The 15512-nt window shown below is 51.7% G+C and overlaps 1 protein-coding gene across 6 annotated transcripts; it reads left to right on the plus strand.

The window, feature by feature from the left end:
• Window positions 1-421: 421 nt before the first annotated feature.
• HSPBP1 (HSPA (Hsp70) binding protein 1) lies at window positions 422-14700 on the plus strand. 6 transcript variants are annotated; one of them, XM_067719172.1, is made up of 8 exons: window positions 422-472; window positions 1275-1481; window positions 3613-3817; window positions 5540-5764; window positions 9663-9818; window positions 9911-10007; window positions 10483-10594; window positions 14231-14700. In XM_067719172.1, exons 2-8 carry the CDS (start codon window positions 1278-1280, stop codon window positions 14303-14305), a joined length of 1074 nt encoding a protein of 357 aa, XP_067575273.1. In that variant the 5' UTR covers window positions 422-472; window positions 1275-1277; the 3' UTR covers window positions 14306-14700. The 6 variants fall into 6 exon arrangements, 5 of the variants coding, with proteins under 5 accessions (XP_067575273.1, XP_067575268.1, XP_067575270.1 ...); XR_010939036.1 differs by lacking the exon at window positions 422-472 and adding an exon at window positions 565-715 and having other exon boundaries at window positions 9663-9796; window positions 14231-14268; XM_067719167.1 differs by lacking the exon at window positions 422-472 and adding an exon at window positions 565-715.
• The last annotated feature ends 812 nt before the right edge of the window (window positions 14701-15512 follow it).

The following is a 15512-nucleotide window of genomic DNA, read 5'->3' on the forward strand; positions in this document are numbered from 1 at the left end:
TAAACCACCTTGCCTGCGCATTTTACTTCCAGGCTTCAAGAATCACCTCCTTTGCACCTGGCAGGACTCAGGGAAGATTCCACGAGGGAGACGCTGGAGGATAAGAGAGGTCCGCACAGGTGCTGCAGGTGGGGGTAACGGGCAGCCTCCTATGACGAAAGGGGAAATTGAGGCCAAGAAGGCGGTGGGACAGGCCAAACTCTGCCTGGGTCAGGTATTAGTGTTGAGAACCCAGGGCTCTAGTAAAAGACGGAATCGGGGCCCAGGTGCAGGGGAAAACGCCCTGAGGGTGAGGGGACCCTCGCTACAGGCAACCACGGGGTGGGGCGGGGCCAGGAAGAGGGCGGGGCTTAACGGGGAGCGGCGGGTGCACGGGCACGGGGGCGGGGTTTAGCTGGGAGAGGGCGAAAGGCCTAGAACAGGGGCGGAGCCTTAAGTGGCGGCGAGGGGCAGAGTTTAGAACTGGGACAGGGTGCGTGGGTGTGGAAGGGGTCTAACCAAGGCGGAGCCAGACCGGGGAGCGGGGCCTACACTAGGGCAGGGTGGAGCTTGCAATGAGGAGGAGGGGTCATTAGGGGCGGGATCCGGGCAGGGGGCGGGGCTTACACCAGAGCGTGAGCGCGGGGGGCGTGGCCTAGGTGAGGGGCCAGGCCTAGCGAAGTATCCCGCCAGGTGGGAAGGACTTAAGAACCGGGAGAAGTAGCCTCACGCCCAGGTACGGCCCTTAGTTGGGTGGCTGCGCGGGGAAATTCCGGGCGAGACCGTGAGTATTTCCGGTCAATATGGCGGCGCCCAGTAGAGTCAGGTGCGGGCGGGTTTGCCTTTAGTAGCGGCGGCGACACGAGGCCCGGGAAGGTGAGGTCCGCCCCACTCAGGCTCCCCTCTTCGGAGAGGAGGGAGGAGACTTGTTGCTAAGAAGACCACAGGGTGGGCTTGTTGCTCTGAAGGCTGGGCAGTGGGGTTGCTAAGAGACGGGAAGGACTGCAGTGGAAATGGAGGAGGGGGTTGCTAGGGAGAGTAGGTGGGGCCCGTTGCTAGGGAGGAAGGAGGGACTTGTGACTTCGGGGAAGCGTCCTGTTGGTATGAGAGAAGAAAAGAGGGCTGTGGTTAAAGGGGGTGTGGGCAGAGTGGTTTGGGGTCATGCGGGGCCGCGGAGCTTCCCTAAAACGCCACCTTGTCAGCAGACCCCCAGGAATCGACCCGCCAGGACGCCAGAGCTACCTCAGCGGGGACCATACCCTACCCCAACACATTCTTCCCTTCTTTGCAAACAGCCCATGGCGAACCAAGGCTCCGGGAGCAGTCGCCTTCCCCTGGCGCTGCCCCCAGCCTCCCAGGGTTGCTCGTCAGGGGAGAGCGGCTCCTCCGCGGGCGGCTCCGACAATCCCCCGCCACCGCGAAACCTCCAAGGTCTGCTGCAGATGGCCATCACGGCGGGCTCTGAAGAGCCAGACCTCCCTCCAGAACCCATGAGTGAGGAGGTAAAGGGTGGGGACCCGAGAAGCTGGGGTGAGGGACGTGGGGACAGATATCTGGGGAGGGGCGGGAGTCCCGCTGTGAAGGCATAGTAGACTGTATTTGTGCTCGATAGGGTTATTGTAGACTGAAGGTCAGATCCCTGGATCCCTGCACTGTGCTGGGAGACAGAGTCTTATGCTAAAAAGAAAAAGCAAGGGCTCTCCAGAGCCAGACAGTCGTGGATTCAGCATCATACAGCTGTGTGACCTTGGGTATATCACTTCATGTTTCTGAGCGTCGAGTTCTTTAGTTGCAAGTTGATGTTGATGATAAGAATAACAGTGGTACTTCACAGGGTAGTTCTGAGGTTCCAGTTGAAGTAGGGCTCAACACAGAACCTGGCACATAGGTCGTGCTCCTGAAGGCAGCAGGATATTATCATTAAGAACGCAGGCTCTGTGGACAGACCGCTTAGATTTGACTTAAGGCTTTGTGGATGGCTGACTATGTGACCTTGGGCAAGTCGCACTTTTCCGTGCCTCCATTTTCTCATCTGTGAAGTGGGAATAACAGTAATCCTTAACCATGGAAGGTTGTTTCGGAGATTAATAGCAATATTTGTTATACATGATGTTTAGTTGGCAATGACAATTACAGTATACAAAATATGGTGCTAATTCGGTTACATCCATGATGTCATTGAACCTCTGGGACCATGAGGTAGGCAACAGGCACAGAAAGATTAACATCTTGCCCAAATTTATCCAGGACAGTGACCACGGAGCCTGGCCAAAAACCAAAAAACCAGCGGCCAGTTTTCAGCGCTTATCTTATTTGACTTACTAGTAGCATTTGATTACTACCCCCTCCCCTTGAGTTCTTTCTTCATTTGGCATCTGGAACAACATGCTTTTCTGCTTTTCATCCCACTCACTGGCTCTTCTTCCCCATCTCCTCTGTTGGTTCATCCTCATTCCCCAGCCTCTTAACCATGGAGCACACCAGGACTCTCTCTTCTACCCTCACTTCCTGTGTGATCTCACGTTGACGTTTTCCTCTGATGATTCTTTTAATTTTTTTTATTATTTTTTTTATGTGGTACGCGGGCCTCTCACTGCTGTGGCCTCTCCCGTTGCGGAGCACAGGCTCTGGACGCGCAGGCTCAGCGGCCATGGCTCACGGGCCCAGCCACTCCGCGGCATGTGGGATCTTCCCAGACCGGGACAAGAACCCATGTCCCCTGTATCGGCAGGCGGACTCTCAACCACTGCGCCACCAGGGAAGCCCTGATTATTCTTAAATTTATATCTCTAGGCCAGTGGTGCTCTCCTGGGGGGGCAGTTTTAACCATGGTGGGGTTGGGGGGGGTGGGAGGTGGGGGCAGTGCTGTTAGCATCTGGTGGGTGGAGGCCAGGGATACTGCTCAATACCCTACAGTGCACAGGACGACCCCCACGGCAGAACAATCCAGCTCAAAGTGTCAGCAGAGTCGAGGTTGAGAAATCCTCGAGGTTGAGATCAAGGCTGGACCTCCTCTCTGAACTTCAGGCAGCGTACTCAATATCTGGCCTTGGGTGTGTCATGGATCTCTCAAACTTAACAAGTTCAAAAATGAGCTCTAGGGCTTCCCTGGTGGCGCAGTGGTTGAGAGTCCGCCTGCTGATGCGGGGGACAGAAGTTTGTGCCCCGGTCCAGGAAGATCCCATATGCCGCGGAGTGGCTGCACCCGTGAGCCATGGCCGCTGAGCCGGCGTGTCCGGAGCCTGTGCTCCGCAACGGGAGAGGCCACAACAGTGAGAGGCCCGCAGACCGCAAAAAAAAAAAAAAAAAAAAAAAAGAGCTCTAATCTCTACTCCTCTCACTCCACTGCTGCTTCTCTTGCAGTCTTCCCCATCTCCTTCTAGTTGTTCAGGACAAAAACCTAGGTGTCCCTGACCCCTCTTTTTCCTCTCACGCCCCACAGCCAGTCTCTCCGTAGATCTAGCGTCTAGAGACGAGTCTTTGAGTAGAGAAGGTGCCCGGTAGGTACGTGCTGACTGAAGGACGCTCAGCTCTCAGATGTTGGCTGTTATTATTAATGACTGTTGTTCCTGAGTTGATTATTGATGAGGTTTGCTTCTTTCCCCCACCCTCCCGCTCCGCCTCAACCCCCAGAGGCGCCAGTGGCTGCAAGAGGCCATGTCGGCTGCCTTCCGGGGCCAGCGGGAAGAGGTGGAGCAGATGAAGAACTGCCTCCGAGTGCTGTCCCAGCCCACAACCCCCTCAGCTGGTGAGGCTGAACTGGCTGCTGACCAGCAAGAGCGCGAGGGGGCCCTGGAGCTGCTGGCCGACCTGTGCGAGAACATGGACAACGCCGCAGGTACAGCCAGGCCCGCTCCAGCCTGCCTCCAGCCTCCAGGATCCTGTCCCTTCTGCCTTCTGGTCTCCCTTCTGTCTCTTGCCTCCTCCTCCTAAGCCCTGGGTCCTGCTGCAGCCCAGCCCTTGTCCTTTGTCTCAGGGACCACACAACCAGCCTCCTCCCAGCCTCCCAGCCTCACCCCTCCATTCCGGCTCTGACTCAGGCCCCAGGTGAGACTGCCCTGTCCCTCCCTGCTTGGTCTGCTTGCCATCAGGAGCAGATGGCGCCAGGTTCAGTCCACCACCTCCCTGATGCTCTCTGAGACTGACGATGTCACCCTAGTCTGCTGGGAGTCCATTGCCACTCCCTAGAGTAAGAGACAGGAGGTGGTCCTGGATGGGGTAGTCAGAGAAGGCCTCCCCGAGGAGTGGCATTTGATCAGAGACCTGAAGTGAGGGCGTGAGTCATGGGATTAGCTCTGGAAAAAGCATTCCAGGTAGAGGGAATGACCAGTGCAAAGGCCCTGAGGTGGGAACCTGCCTGGCCTGTGTGGGAACAGCAGTGAAGCCAGCAGAGCAGAGTGAGTGAGGGGCGAGGTCTAGGAAGTGACGCTGGGCATACAGGGGCTCACGGGCCAAGGCTGGTGCTGTGGGTTTTATGCTAAATGCCGAGAAGCCAATAGAAGGATGAGTGGTCACTTCCACTTGGAGGGGTGTGGTGTGGTCGTTGGTGGTGTGGATTTGTCTGTTCTGGACATTTTAGGTACATGGAATAGTAGAATATGTCACCTTTTGTGACTGGATTCCTTCACTGAAGGTGATGTTTTCAAGGTTCTTGCATGTCGTAGCTGTATCAGAACTTTATTACTTTTTGTGGCTGACTGAGACGCCAGTGTGTGGATGGGCTACATGTTTATGCGTTCATCAGTTGACGGGCATTTGGGTCACTTCCCCCTTTGGTTATAGTAAATAATGCTGCTGTGAACACTGGTGTACAAGCATGTGTTCAAGTTTCTGCTTTCGATGCTTTTAGATATATATGTAAGAGTTGTCACAGGGTAACTCTGTATTTAACTTTTTGAAGAACCACCAAGCTCACCAATACAGAAAACAGGTGGTAGGCTATAGTTTGCGGACGTCTGGTGTGGTGTGTTCTCCCACGGGGGATGTTCTGATTGTCACAAAGACTGGGGGTCAGAACTGGCATTTAGTGGACTGGAGCCTGGGACCCTGACCCTCCAAATGCTGACATTGTTGAGACACACTGGCCTTGGACAGACCCCCAGTTGGGTGCTTGGGGAGAGCCTGCCCTTGGGGGCAGGCTCCCCTCAGCCTCACCTGGTGTATTTGTCCAGTTGGGCTGTCGTAACAAAGCACCACAGACTGGGGACTTAAACAAAAGAAGGCTCTTCTCTCACAGTTCTGGAGGCTCGAAGTCCAAGGGTTGATTTCTTCTGAGGCCCCTGTCCTTGGCTTGTGTATGGGGGCCTTCTTGCTCTGTCCTCATGTGGTCATCCCACTGTGCATGTCTGTGTCCTAATCTCCTCTTTTTTATAAGGGCCCCAGTCATATTGGATTAGGGCCCCATCCCATGACACCGTTTCACTTTAATCATCTCTTTAAAGCCCTGTCTCCAGATAGAGACATATTTTGAGGCCTTGGGGCCTAGGGCTTCAATGTAAATCTGTGGGGACACAGCTCAGCTCATCACACCTGGCCTGTCTGCTCCCCTCTCTCCACACAGACTTCTGCCAGCTGTCCGGCATGCACCTGCTGGTGGGCCGCTACCTGGAGGCGGGGCCTGCAGGGCTGCGGTGGCGGGCGGCGCAGCTCATCGGCACGTGCAGCCAGAACGTGGCAGCCATCCAGGAGCAGGTGCTGGGCCTTGGCGCACTGCGCAAGCTGCTGCGCCTGCTGGATCGGGACCCCTGCGATGCTGTGCGCGTCAAGGCCCTCTTCGCCATCTCCTGTGAGTGTCCCGGGGGCTGCCGGGGAGGGGCTCGGGTCCCTAGGGCTGGTGCCAGCTTCCGGATCTGCTTTGGGGCAGAGAGAGAGGGGCCTTGTGTGTTCGTTTATCCCCAGTACCTGCCGGGGCTCTGCTGGGTGCTGGGAACAGAGCGGTGAGCTTGCCACACCTGCCGCTGGTCAGAGAGCCAGAGCCTCACAACACGGGACGAGGCCCAGCTTGAGTGCTTTTAGGCCCCTCAGGGCTCTCAGTCTTGGCACTGTTGACATTTGGGGCCCCGATCACTCCTTGTCTTGGGCGGGGTCCTCTCGGGGGCTGCTTGAGTGTCATCACAGCTCAAGCTGGGCAGTCAGCTTCTCCCAGAGAATGCAATCCAGGATGCCAGGTAGGAGCTACAGGAACTATCAATTCAATGCCCTTTATCTTTTTTTTTTCCTCTTTTTTGGTACCTCTTAAAACCCACCCCTGTCTTGTCCCTCCCCGCTTCCCTCTCATCACTGGTAACCACTAGTTTGTTCTCTACATCTGTGAGTCTGCTTCTTTTTTATTATATTCAATAGTTTGTTTTATTTTATTTTATTTTATTTTATTTTATTTTTTTTATTTTTTATTTTTGTTTTATTTTATTTTTTAAAAAATATTTTATTTATTTATTGGGTTGGTTGTGCCGGGTCTTAGTTGTGGCAGGCAGCCTTCTTAGTTGTGGCATGCGAACTCTTAGTTGCAGCATGCGTGTGGGATCTAGTTCCCTGACCAGGGATCGAACCCGGGCCCCCTGAATGGGGAGCGTGGAGTCTTAACCACTGCACCACCAGGGAAGTCCCTCAGTAGTTTGTTTTATTTTTTAGATTCCACATATAAGTGATAACATACCATATTTGTCTTTCTCTTTCTGACTTATTTCACTGAGCGTAATACCTCCAAGTCCATCCATGTTGTTGCAAATGACAAAATTTCATTTTTTTCTTACGGCTGAGGCCTTTTATTTTTATTTATTTATTTTATTTATTTTTATTTTTGGCTGCGTTGGGTCTTTGTTGCTGTGCATGGGCTTTCTCTAGTTGCAGCGAGTGGGGGCTACTCTTCCTTGCGGTGCGCAGACTTCTTATTGTGGTGGCCTCTCTTGTTGCAGAGCACAGGCTCTAGGCGCTCAGGCTTCAGTAGCTGTGGCTCGCAGGCTCTAGAGCGCAGGCTCAGTAGCTGTGGCGCACGGACTTAGTTGCTCCGCAGCATGTGGGATCTTCCCGGACCAGGGCACGAACCCGTGTCCCCTGCATTGGCAGGCGGATTCTTAACCACTGCGCCACCAGGGAAGCCCGAGGCCTTTTATATTTTTAAAAATTGATGTGAAATGCACATAACTATTTCCAAGTGTACAATTCCGTGGCATCTGTCTTCTTTTTTGGGGGGTGGGTTTGGCTGCAGGGTATGCCATCGTGTGGTGGCTACCATTTGGAAAGTGGTTAGGACAGGCCAGCCCTGGTGCCACGAGCCCTTTGCTTGGTCGGTCTCCTGACTGCTCCTGCGGCCCGGTGCGTGGAGGCTCGCAGAGGCTCACCCTCTGGCCGCAGACCAAGAGAAGGTCAGGTGGAGGAGTGTGTGAGAGCTGCGGAGGAGGTGGGTGGGGGCGCCCCCAGGGAGATGCATCTCCAGGCCACTGGCAGCTAGTGGGCTCAGGCCAGGGCTGCCGCTCAACACCCTCCAGTGCACAGGGCGGCCCCCATGACACAGAATGGCCTGTACCCGCATGTCAGCTGTGCCCAGTGGAGAGGCCCTGGAGTGAAGGGAAGTGGTTGCTCCTGGATCCATCGTGAAGGCAGAGCGGACGTGGAGGGTTGTCATGTCTTCCCCTCACCATCCGCCTGTCCTTTTTTTTATTTTTTAAATTGAGTAATGTTTTATCTAACCCCATATATCCAAATTATTATCATTTCGGCCCATCATTATGTGGAGTATTAATGAGATATTTTACATCTTTTTTTTTCACTCTACGTCTTTGAAACCCGGTGTACATCCTACATATAAAGCACATCTCACCTCAGGCTGTATTTTTAGCGGTCAGTATGGAGTGTAGTTCTAGTGAGGGGACGAAGTTGTGCTTAATGGGAACATGCTGTACCACTGCTTCACTTTTTTACCCTAAACTGAAATAAATTAAACTCAAATGAGATTAACAGCTCAGGTCCTCAGTGGCACTTGCCACGTGTCAGGGATTTACTGGCCACGGGTTTCTGGGGGCTCCCATCTATCCTGGCCTAGACCCTGCCCAAGTCGGCGCCTCCTTGGAGGTGCACCCCTCAGGCTGGTTCTGTCATACTCGGAGGCCTTCCAGGGTGCCTGTCACCCTCACGAAGTAGTCTGGCTCTCTGGGTCTTAGTTTCCTCGTCAGTAAAATGGGATTCCTAGAGCACTCACCTCCTAGGGTGGTTTTGAGGATTAAAAAGAGATAATGTTCCCACCAATGGATGGATGGATTAAAAAAAACGTGGCTTATTCATACAATGGGATACTATTCAACCATTAAAAGGAATGAAATATTGATTCATGCTGTAACCTGGACGAGCCTAGAAAACATGCTGAGTGAAAGAAGCCAACCACAGAAGACCACATAGTGTTTGATTCCATTTATGTGAAATGTCCAGAAGAGGCAAATTCATAGATGTGGAAAGCGGATTAGTGGTTGCCAGTTGGGGGGAGGGACTGCTAACTGGTATGGGGCTTCTCTTGGGAGTGATGAAAATATTCTGGAGTTAGATAGTTATGGTAAGCCAACCTTGTGAATATACTAAAAACCACTGAATTGTATACTTTAGAAAGGTAAATTGTACAGACTGTGGAATTATATCTCAATTAAAAATATATTTTTTTAAAGTACTCTGCTCTTTTTTAAAAAAAATAAATTTATTTATTTATTTTTGGCTGCCTTGGGTCTTCGTTGCTGCACGCGGGCTTTTTCTAGTTGTGGCGAGCGGGGGCTACTCTTCGTTGCGGTGCGCGGGCTTCTCTTGTTGTGGAGCACGGGCTCTAGGCGCGCGGGCTTCAGTAGTTGTGGCACACGGGCTCAGTAGTTGTGTTGCGGGCTGTAGAGCGCAGGCTCAGTAGTTGTGGTGCATGGGCTTAGTTGCTCCGTGGCATGTGGGATCTTCCTGGACCAGGGCTCAAACCCGTGTCCCCTGCGTTGGCAGACGGATTCTTAACCACTGTACCACCAGGGAAGTCCCTAAATTAAAAATACTTAAAGTAATGCTTGCGAAGCACGGACCCGTAGAAATCGATGATGAGGATGGTGATGATACTGATGACGATATTGGTGATGATGATAGTGATAAAGGTGATGGTCTTGATGGTGATGATTGTGGTGTTTATGGTGGTGATGGTAGTGGTAATGATGGTAATGATGATATATTGGTGATGATGGTGATGATGATGGTGGGTGATGATGATCATGGTGATGGTGGTGGGTGATGATGGTGGTGACGGTGAGGTGGTGATACTGATGGTGATATTGGTGATGGTGATGAGGGTGATGGTCTTGATGGTAATGATTGTGGTGTTTATGGTGGTGATGGTAGTGGTAATGATGGTAATGATGATGATACTGGTGATTATGGTGGTGATGGTAATGATGATGGTGGGTGATGATGGTAGTGGTGATAATGGTGATGATACTGATGGTGATTATTGGGGATGGTGGTGGTCATGGTGATGATGGTGATGGTGATGAGTGTGGTGTTGATGGTGGTGATGGTAGTGGTGATGATGGTAATGATGATATTGGTGGTGATGGTGGTGGGTGATGACAGTAATGATGGTGGTGATGATGGTGATGGTGAGATAATGGGGACGATAATGGTGGCAGTGGTGACTGTCACCTCAAGGCCCCGCCTTCCCCCCTCCCCAGGCCTGGTCCGGGAGCAGGAGGCTGGGCTGCTGCAGTTCCTCCGCCTGGACGGCTTCTCTGTGTTGATGCGGGCCATGCAGCAGCAGGTGCAAAAGCTCAAGGTCAAGTCGGCATTCCTGCTGCAGAACCTGCTGGTGGGCCACCCTGAACACAAAGGTGGGGTGGCCAGGGCAGGGAGCTGGGATGGTTCCTAGCGGGGAGTGCACAGGGGAAGGGACTGCCCCTCTGACCCCGTTGCCCTTCTGCAGGGACCCTGTGCTCCATGGGCATGGTCCAGCAGCTGGTGGCCCTCGTCCGGACAGAACACAGCCCCTTCCATGAGCACGTGCTTGGAGCCCTGTGCAGGTGCGCTGGGGCCCAAAAGGACCGGCCCCCCCGTGGGGGCTGAAGGGTTTAGGGTCAGAGGGGAGCAGGAACTACGGCGCTGGCCCTCCCTGAGCCTCAGTTTTCTCACCTTTGGGGGCTGCCGCAGCAGCCTGGGGAGGAGGGGGAGGGTCTTTCTCACACTCATACTCCCCCATCCCCCGCACAAAGTACAAGCAGATTAGAGTCTTAAAACACGATGGAACGGAGCAGCTGGACAAGCAGGCAGCAGCTCTCACGTGTGGAGTCAGCTCCAGGCCGGGCACTGTGCTGTGTGCCCTGTTTTGTACAAGTCTCATCGAAGTCCCTGGGCTGGGGCAGGGACAGGGACAGGAGTCAAGTCCACGTTGCAGGTGGGGAAACCGAGGCCCAGTGTGGGGGAGCAGCTTGCCGAGGCTCCCGTGGTTCCGGGTGCTGTGCAGAGCGAGTCCCAAGGGCTGCTCTCCTGTCCCCGCAGCTTGGTGACGGACTTCCCCCAGGGTGTGCGGGAGTGCCGGGAGCCCGAGCTGGGCCTGGAGGAGCTTCTGCGGCACCGGTGCCAGCTGCTGCAGCAGCACGAGGAGTACCAGGTACTGCTGATGGGGGGGGCGGGGCGCTGGCCCAGGGGACCCGGCCGTTTTGTGGGAGGGGCCAGCCTGGTGCCTGCCTTCTGGGTCTCTGTGGTCTCTTCGCCCACGCTTTTGTTTACATCCTCTTTGCAATTCATGTGTTTCTCTAGTCATCATTCAGCAAACATTTATTGCCCCCCCCCCCACCATGTGACTCGTGCTGTGTTAACACCAGGGGGATTGCACGGAGAACCAGAAGCTCGGGGTTTTGAGAGTTAAAGAGTTAACGAATTCATTTAATTTTTTTTTTTTTTTTTGGCCATGACTCACAGCTTGCGGGATCTTAGTTCCCCAAGTGGGGATAGAACCTGTAACCCCTGCAGTGGAAGCATTGGGTCCTAACCACTGGACCGCCAGGGAATTCCCCCAAACTCATCTAATTATTATCCAAATTATTTAATATTGTTGTTTACATCATATCATTCAAATATTTAAGTATTTTTAGATTGATAAATAAGTAAATGATAAATAGCAACAAATTAAATATTTGATTAAATAGGTAAGTAACTAATATGTGATAAATAACAACTCATTAGCTATTTAATTAGATAAAGGGTAACAAGTGATAAATAACAAGCAATAAATAACTCACTAAATAGTTAAATAGATAAGTAACAAATAAGTGATAACTCATTAGATATTAATTATATAGATATTGAGTAACAAGTGATAAGTAACAACTCAGGTATTTAAATAGATAAGTAACAAATAAGTGATAAAGAACAACTAATTACATATTCAGTAGTTATTTAATTATTTAAAGGATTAAGTGATTTAGTTAACTTTACTTAAGTAATTTATCCAGCCGTTATAGTACCGCCCAGACGCTGGTGCTTCAGCAAAGCTGGACACAGCAAACGTGCCAGCTTCTTGGGACTTCCATTGTGCTGAGATCATTCCTCTGTGGACACCATCAGGTGTTTACAGAAGGGTGCTGGGCACTGGGTGTGAGGAGCGGGGGTGACTGGGAGAGGCACAGTGCCCGCCCCCAGGGGCTCGCCCCCTGACCTCATCACGGGAACCCGTGGAGATTTGTGCCCATGGGGGGCAGGGGCAGCCCCGGCCCTCGTCCGGCCTGTGGTTTTAGCCATCCTTGCTTGATGCATCCATGTGTTTGTCCCCTGAGCCTCTGGTGTGCCAGATCCTGGTACCAGACCGTGAGACCAACCCGGTGAGGGAAGCCTCGTGTGAACCGGCCAACATGCCTTGTTTTTTGTTTTCAAAACAAATTTTAACAGCTTTATTGAGGTATAATTTACCTATATTGAAAGTGTGCAATGTGAGAAGTTTTACATACGTATACAGCTGTGGAAACCTTCATTTTTCCATCAGGGGCAGGTCACCCATGTGCCAGGTCCCAACCTGAGCACTGGAGATTTGGAGCAAAGGGATACAGCCTTGGTTCTCATGGGGCTCATGGGGTAACAGATAAAAATGTAGACAAACGCACACACAAATACATATTTACAGATACATATCTATCTATACACACACGTGTAATACGTAATCTATATAATTTAACATATACTGTCGTGTATAATATGACACGAGGAAGTTAGAACTACAGTGAGGAAAAATTAAACCAGTGAGGGGTTAGAGAATGGTGGGCTGTGATATTTTAGGTAAGGTGGTGCATTTGTTTCCTAGAGCTGCTGTAACAGAGTACCACACACTGGGTGGCTTAACACAGAAATGTATTGTTTCACAGTTCTGGGGAACAGAAGTCTGAAGTCAAGGTGTCAGCAAGACTGTGCTCCCTCTGAAGGTTCTAGGGAAGAATCTTCCCTTGCCTCTTCCAGCTTCTAGTAGTTGCTGGCAGTCCTTGACGTTCCTTGGCTTATGGATACATCCGTCACTCCGATTTCTGCCTCTGTTTTCACATGGCCTTCTTTCTCCCCTATGTGTCTGTCTTAGAACTCTTTCCAGATATGTAAATAGAGGTGTGCTTTAATTTCAGTGTAATTCAATATTATAATTGCATAGTATTCTCTGAAGTGATTACATCATGATTTAGCCAGTCCTCTTTTGTAGGTATTTTTGTGGGCCCTGTGTAGGGTTAAATTAAATTACATTGGTGCTTTTTGAATAGGCCCCACAGTCATGTGGTTCAAAATTCAAGATGCATGAGAGGATAAACAGTGAAAAGTCTCCCTCCTACCCCTATTCCTATCCACCCAGTTCTTCCTGTGGCCTTCCTAAGATAGTCTGTGCACATACAAGGAAATGTACTTATCAGTTCTTTTCCTCTTCCTCTCTTCATTTTGTGTAAACTCAGCCTATTCTGACCACTGTTCTGCTCTTGCCATATTCCCTTTCATAACATATCCACGAGTGTGTTTCCTGTCGGTGCCTATGGCTCTATCCTCTTGGAGTTTGTTTCCACTCTTTCACTACTATCAACTCTGCTAAAAGAATAACCTTTTACACATGTAACTTTAGGAGTATGTCTATAGAACAATTTCTAGAAAGGGAAAGGCTGGGTTAAGGTAGGTTAAAGATGAAGTTACAGGGTTTAAGCGCCATGTCCTTAGCTGTTGCCAGGTTGTTCTCCATAGAAGTTGAACCAGTCGACACTGCAGCCATGAGGGTACTCAACTTTCCCACATCCTGGCCAGGATAGGGTGCCTCAAGACATTTGACCTTTCTTCAAGCTTTTCCTCAAGCCATTTGACCTTTCTTCAAGCTTATTGGTGAAAAGCAGTATTCCAGTCCAGTTTATGTTTGCATTTCTCCCGTGAGTGAAGTTGGGCATCTTTTTCCTTTTTTTGTGAACTACTCATTCATATCCTTTGCCCATTTATCTAATGGGTGGTGGTTTTGCAACTGATTTATTAAAGCTTTATTTTTTTAAAAAAATTTGATTGATTGATTGATTGCTGCATTGGGTCTTCGTTGCTGCCTGCGGGCTTTCTCTAGTTGTGGCGAGCGGGGGCTACTCTTCGTTGCAGTGCGCGGGCTCCTCATTGCGGTGGCTTCTCTTGTTGCAGAGCACCGGCTCTAGGCGTGCAGGCTTCAGTAGCTGTGGCACGCGGGCTTCAGTAGTTGTGGCTCACGGGCTCTAGAGTGCAGTCTCAGTAGTTGTGGCGCACGGGCTTAGTTGCTCCGTGGTATGTGGGATCTTCCCGGACCAGGGCTCGAACCCGTATCCCCTGCGTTGGCAGGCAGATTCTTAACCACTGCGTCACCAGGGAAGCCCCCATTAAAGCTCTTGAAGTATTAAGTATGTTAGACGTTTGTGATGAGTTGCAAATATTTTTCACCTCAAATTGTTGTTTTTCTTTCACTTTTGTTTCTGGCATCTTTCTGCTATGCAGATACCTTTTATGTTTATGTGGTCCAATCTATCAGTGCTTCTTTCTTGGTCTCTGGAGTTTGTATCCATGGAAGGGATTTTAAGTAGGGATTAATCGAGGTTGGTCATTTCTGGGAGTTAGGACAAGCTGGCGGGGGCTGATGTGAGGACAGACCAGTGGGGTGAGACAGGAAGCTTCTGGGGTGGTGGGTGGGAGGGAAGAGGAGCCGTTTCTGCAGGCAAAGCTGGTGAAGGCAAGGGGTGGCCTCTGCACTCAGGGCTCCCAATTTCACACCCCAATCCAGGAGGAGCTGGAGTTCTGCGAAAAGTTGCTACAGACCTGTTTCTCCACCCCGACGGACGACAGCATGGATCGGTGAAACCCGGTGGCTTCTCTCCCTCTCTTTGTGGGAACCCCAGGCCTCCTGACTCCCCCTCACCCACGAGGCCCTCTCCCAAAGGAGAGCAGGGCCTTGATGGTGCCGGGGCGTGTCAGCCCGTCTCTTCTCAGCCCTCAGAAGGGGCGCTGAAAAAGGCACTGGCTCCTTGGACCCCACCTCTCGTGCACCCTCACTCCATTCCCCCTTCTCGTGTCTACACTGGTCTTCCAGTAAAGGTGTTTCTCCTTCACCACCTCCTTCACTGCCACCTTTGTCACCTCCCCTGGAGAGTGCCTTGGTTGGGGAGGAGGGGCACGATCTTAGGGGACATGGGGAGCCATGGAGGGAACAGCAGCGGGCGGAACCTGGGAATAATAAAAGTGTTGCTATCTAAAGTCCAGAGCCATTGTCTTCTTTCATCCTCCTGGCCTCTCTGGAGAAGGAATGTGTGGCATAGTCCTCCTCTTTGGCCCCTACCATCTCTGCAACTACTCCTCTGTTTTAGGACTCTCAACGTTATGCACCCGTGCTGCGGACCCTAAGGCGGAAGCCAAGTTCTTTCCCGGCAGGACGTGCGGGGGGGGGGGGGGGTGGTGGTGGATGGAAATCACGTCGCTTCAGCTCTGCCAATCAGAGCTCGCCGCGCACCCGCTCGCGAGCCGCGGCCGGAGAACGGGGAGCACGTTGCGGAGGTCCCGCTGTACTGCCCGCGCCAGGGCTAGTGGTCACTCTGGGTACCTGGGGCAGGCCGTGGTTGGGCGTGGGCTTTGTTCCGATAGGAAAGCGCTAAGCCTTTTCTCCAGCCTTCTCCGAGATTGGGGGGTGAGCCGGGACAGAGGGAAACTGCCTCGCCTCCTTTAATAAATTGCTTTTCAGTTTAGTCAAAGGAGCTTTCCTTTACAACCAAGAGTCCTGACCGGTGGTATATTTCAGACGAGGAAGCTGAGCCCAGGGTGGTTGTTCCGTGGCCAAGTTCATAGCCAAAATTTAGTCCTGGGCCAATTCCAAAGCTGTGCCCCTCCTCCCTGTATCCTGGTTTCCTAGACCCATTTAATGCCAGACTAATTCCTCTCCTGTGGAATTTACTTGTACGGGAGGGAATGGTTATTTTTTCACTCCCCTTCCCAAATTCAGGATAAATCGAAAGGTAGCTACAGGATCCGAGAATTGGAGATAACATATAACCTGTATCACTTTTAGAGCAGAT

The sequence above is a fragment of the Pseudorca crassidens genome, chromosome 20, assembly GCF_039906515.1.
Source record: "Pseudorca crassidens isolate mPseCra1 chromosome 20, mPseCra1.hap1, whole genome shotgun sequence".
Taxonomy (NCBI): Eukaryota; Metazoa; Chordata; class Mammalia; order Artiodactyla; family Delphinidae; genus Pseudorca; species Pseudorca crassidens.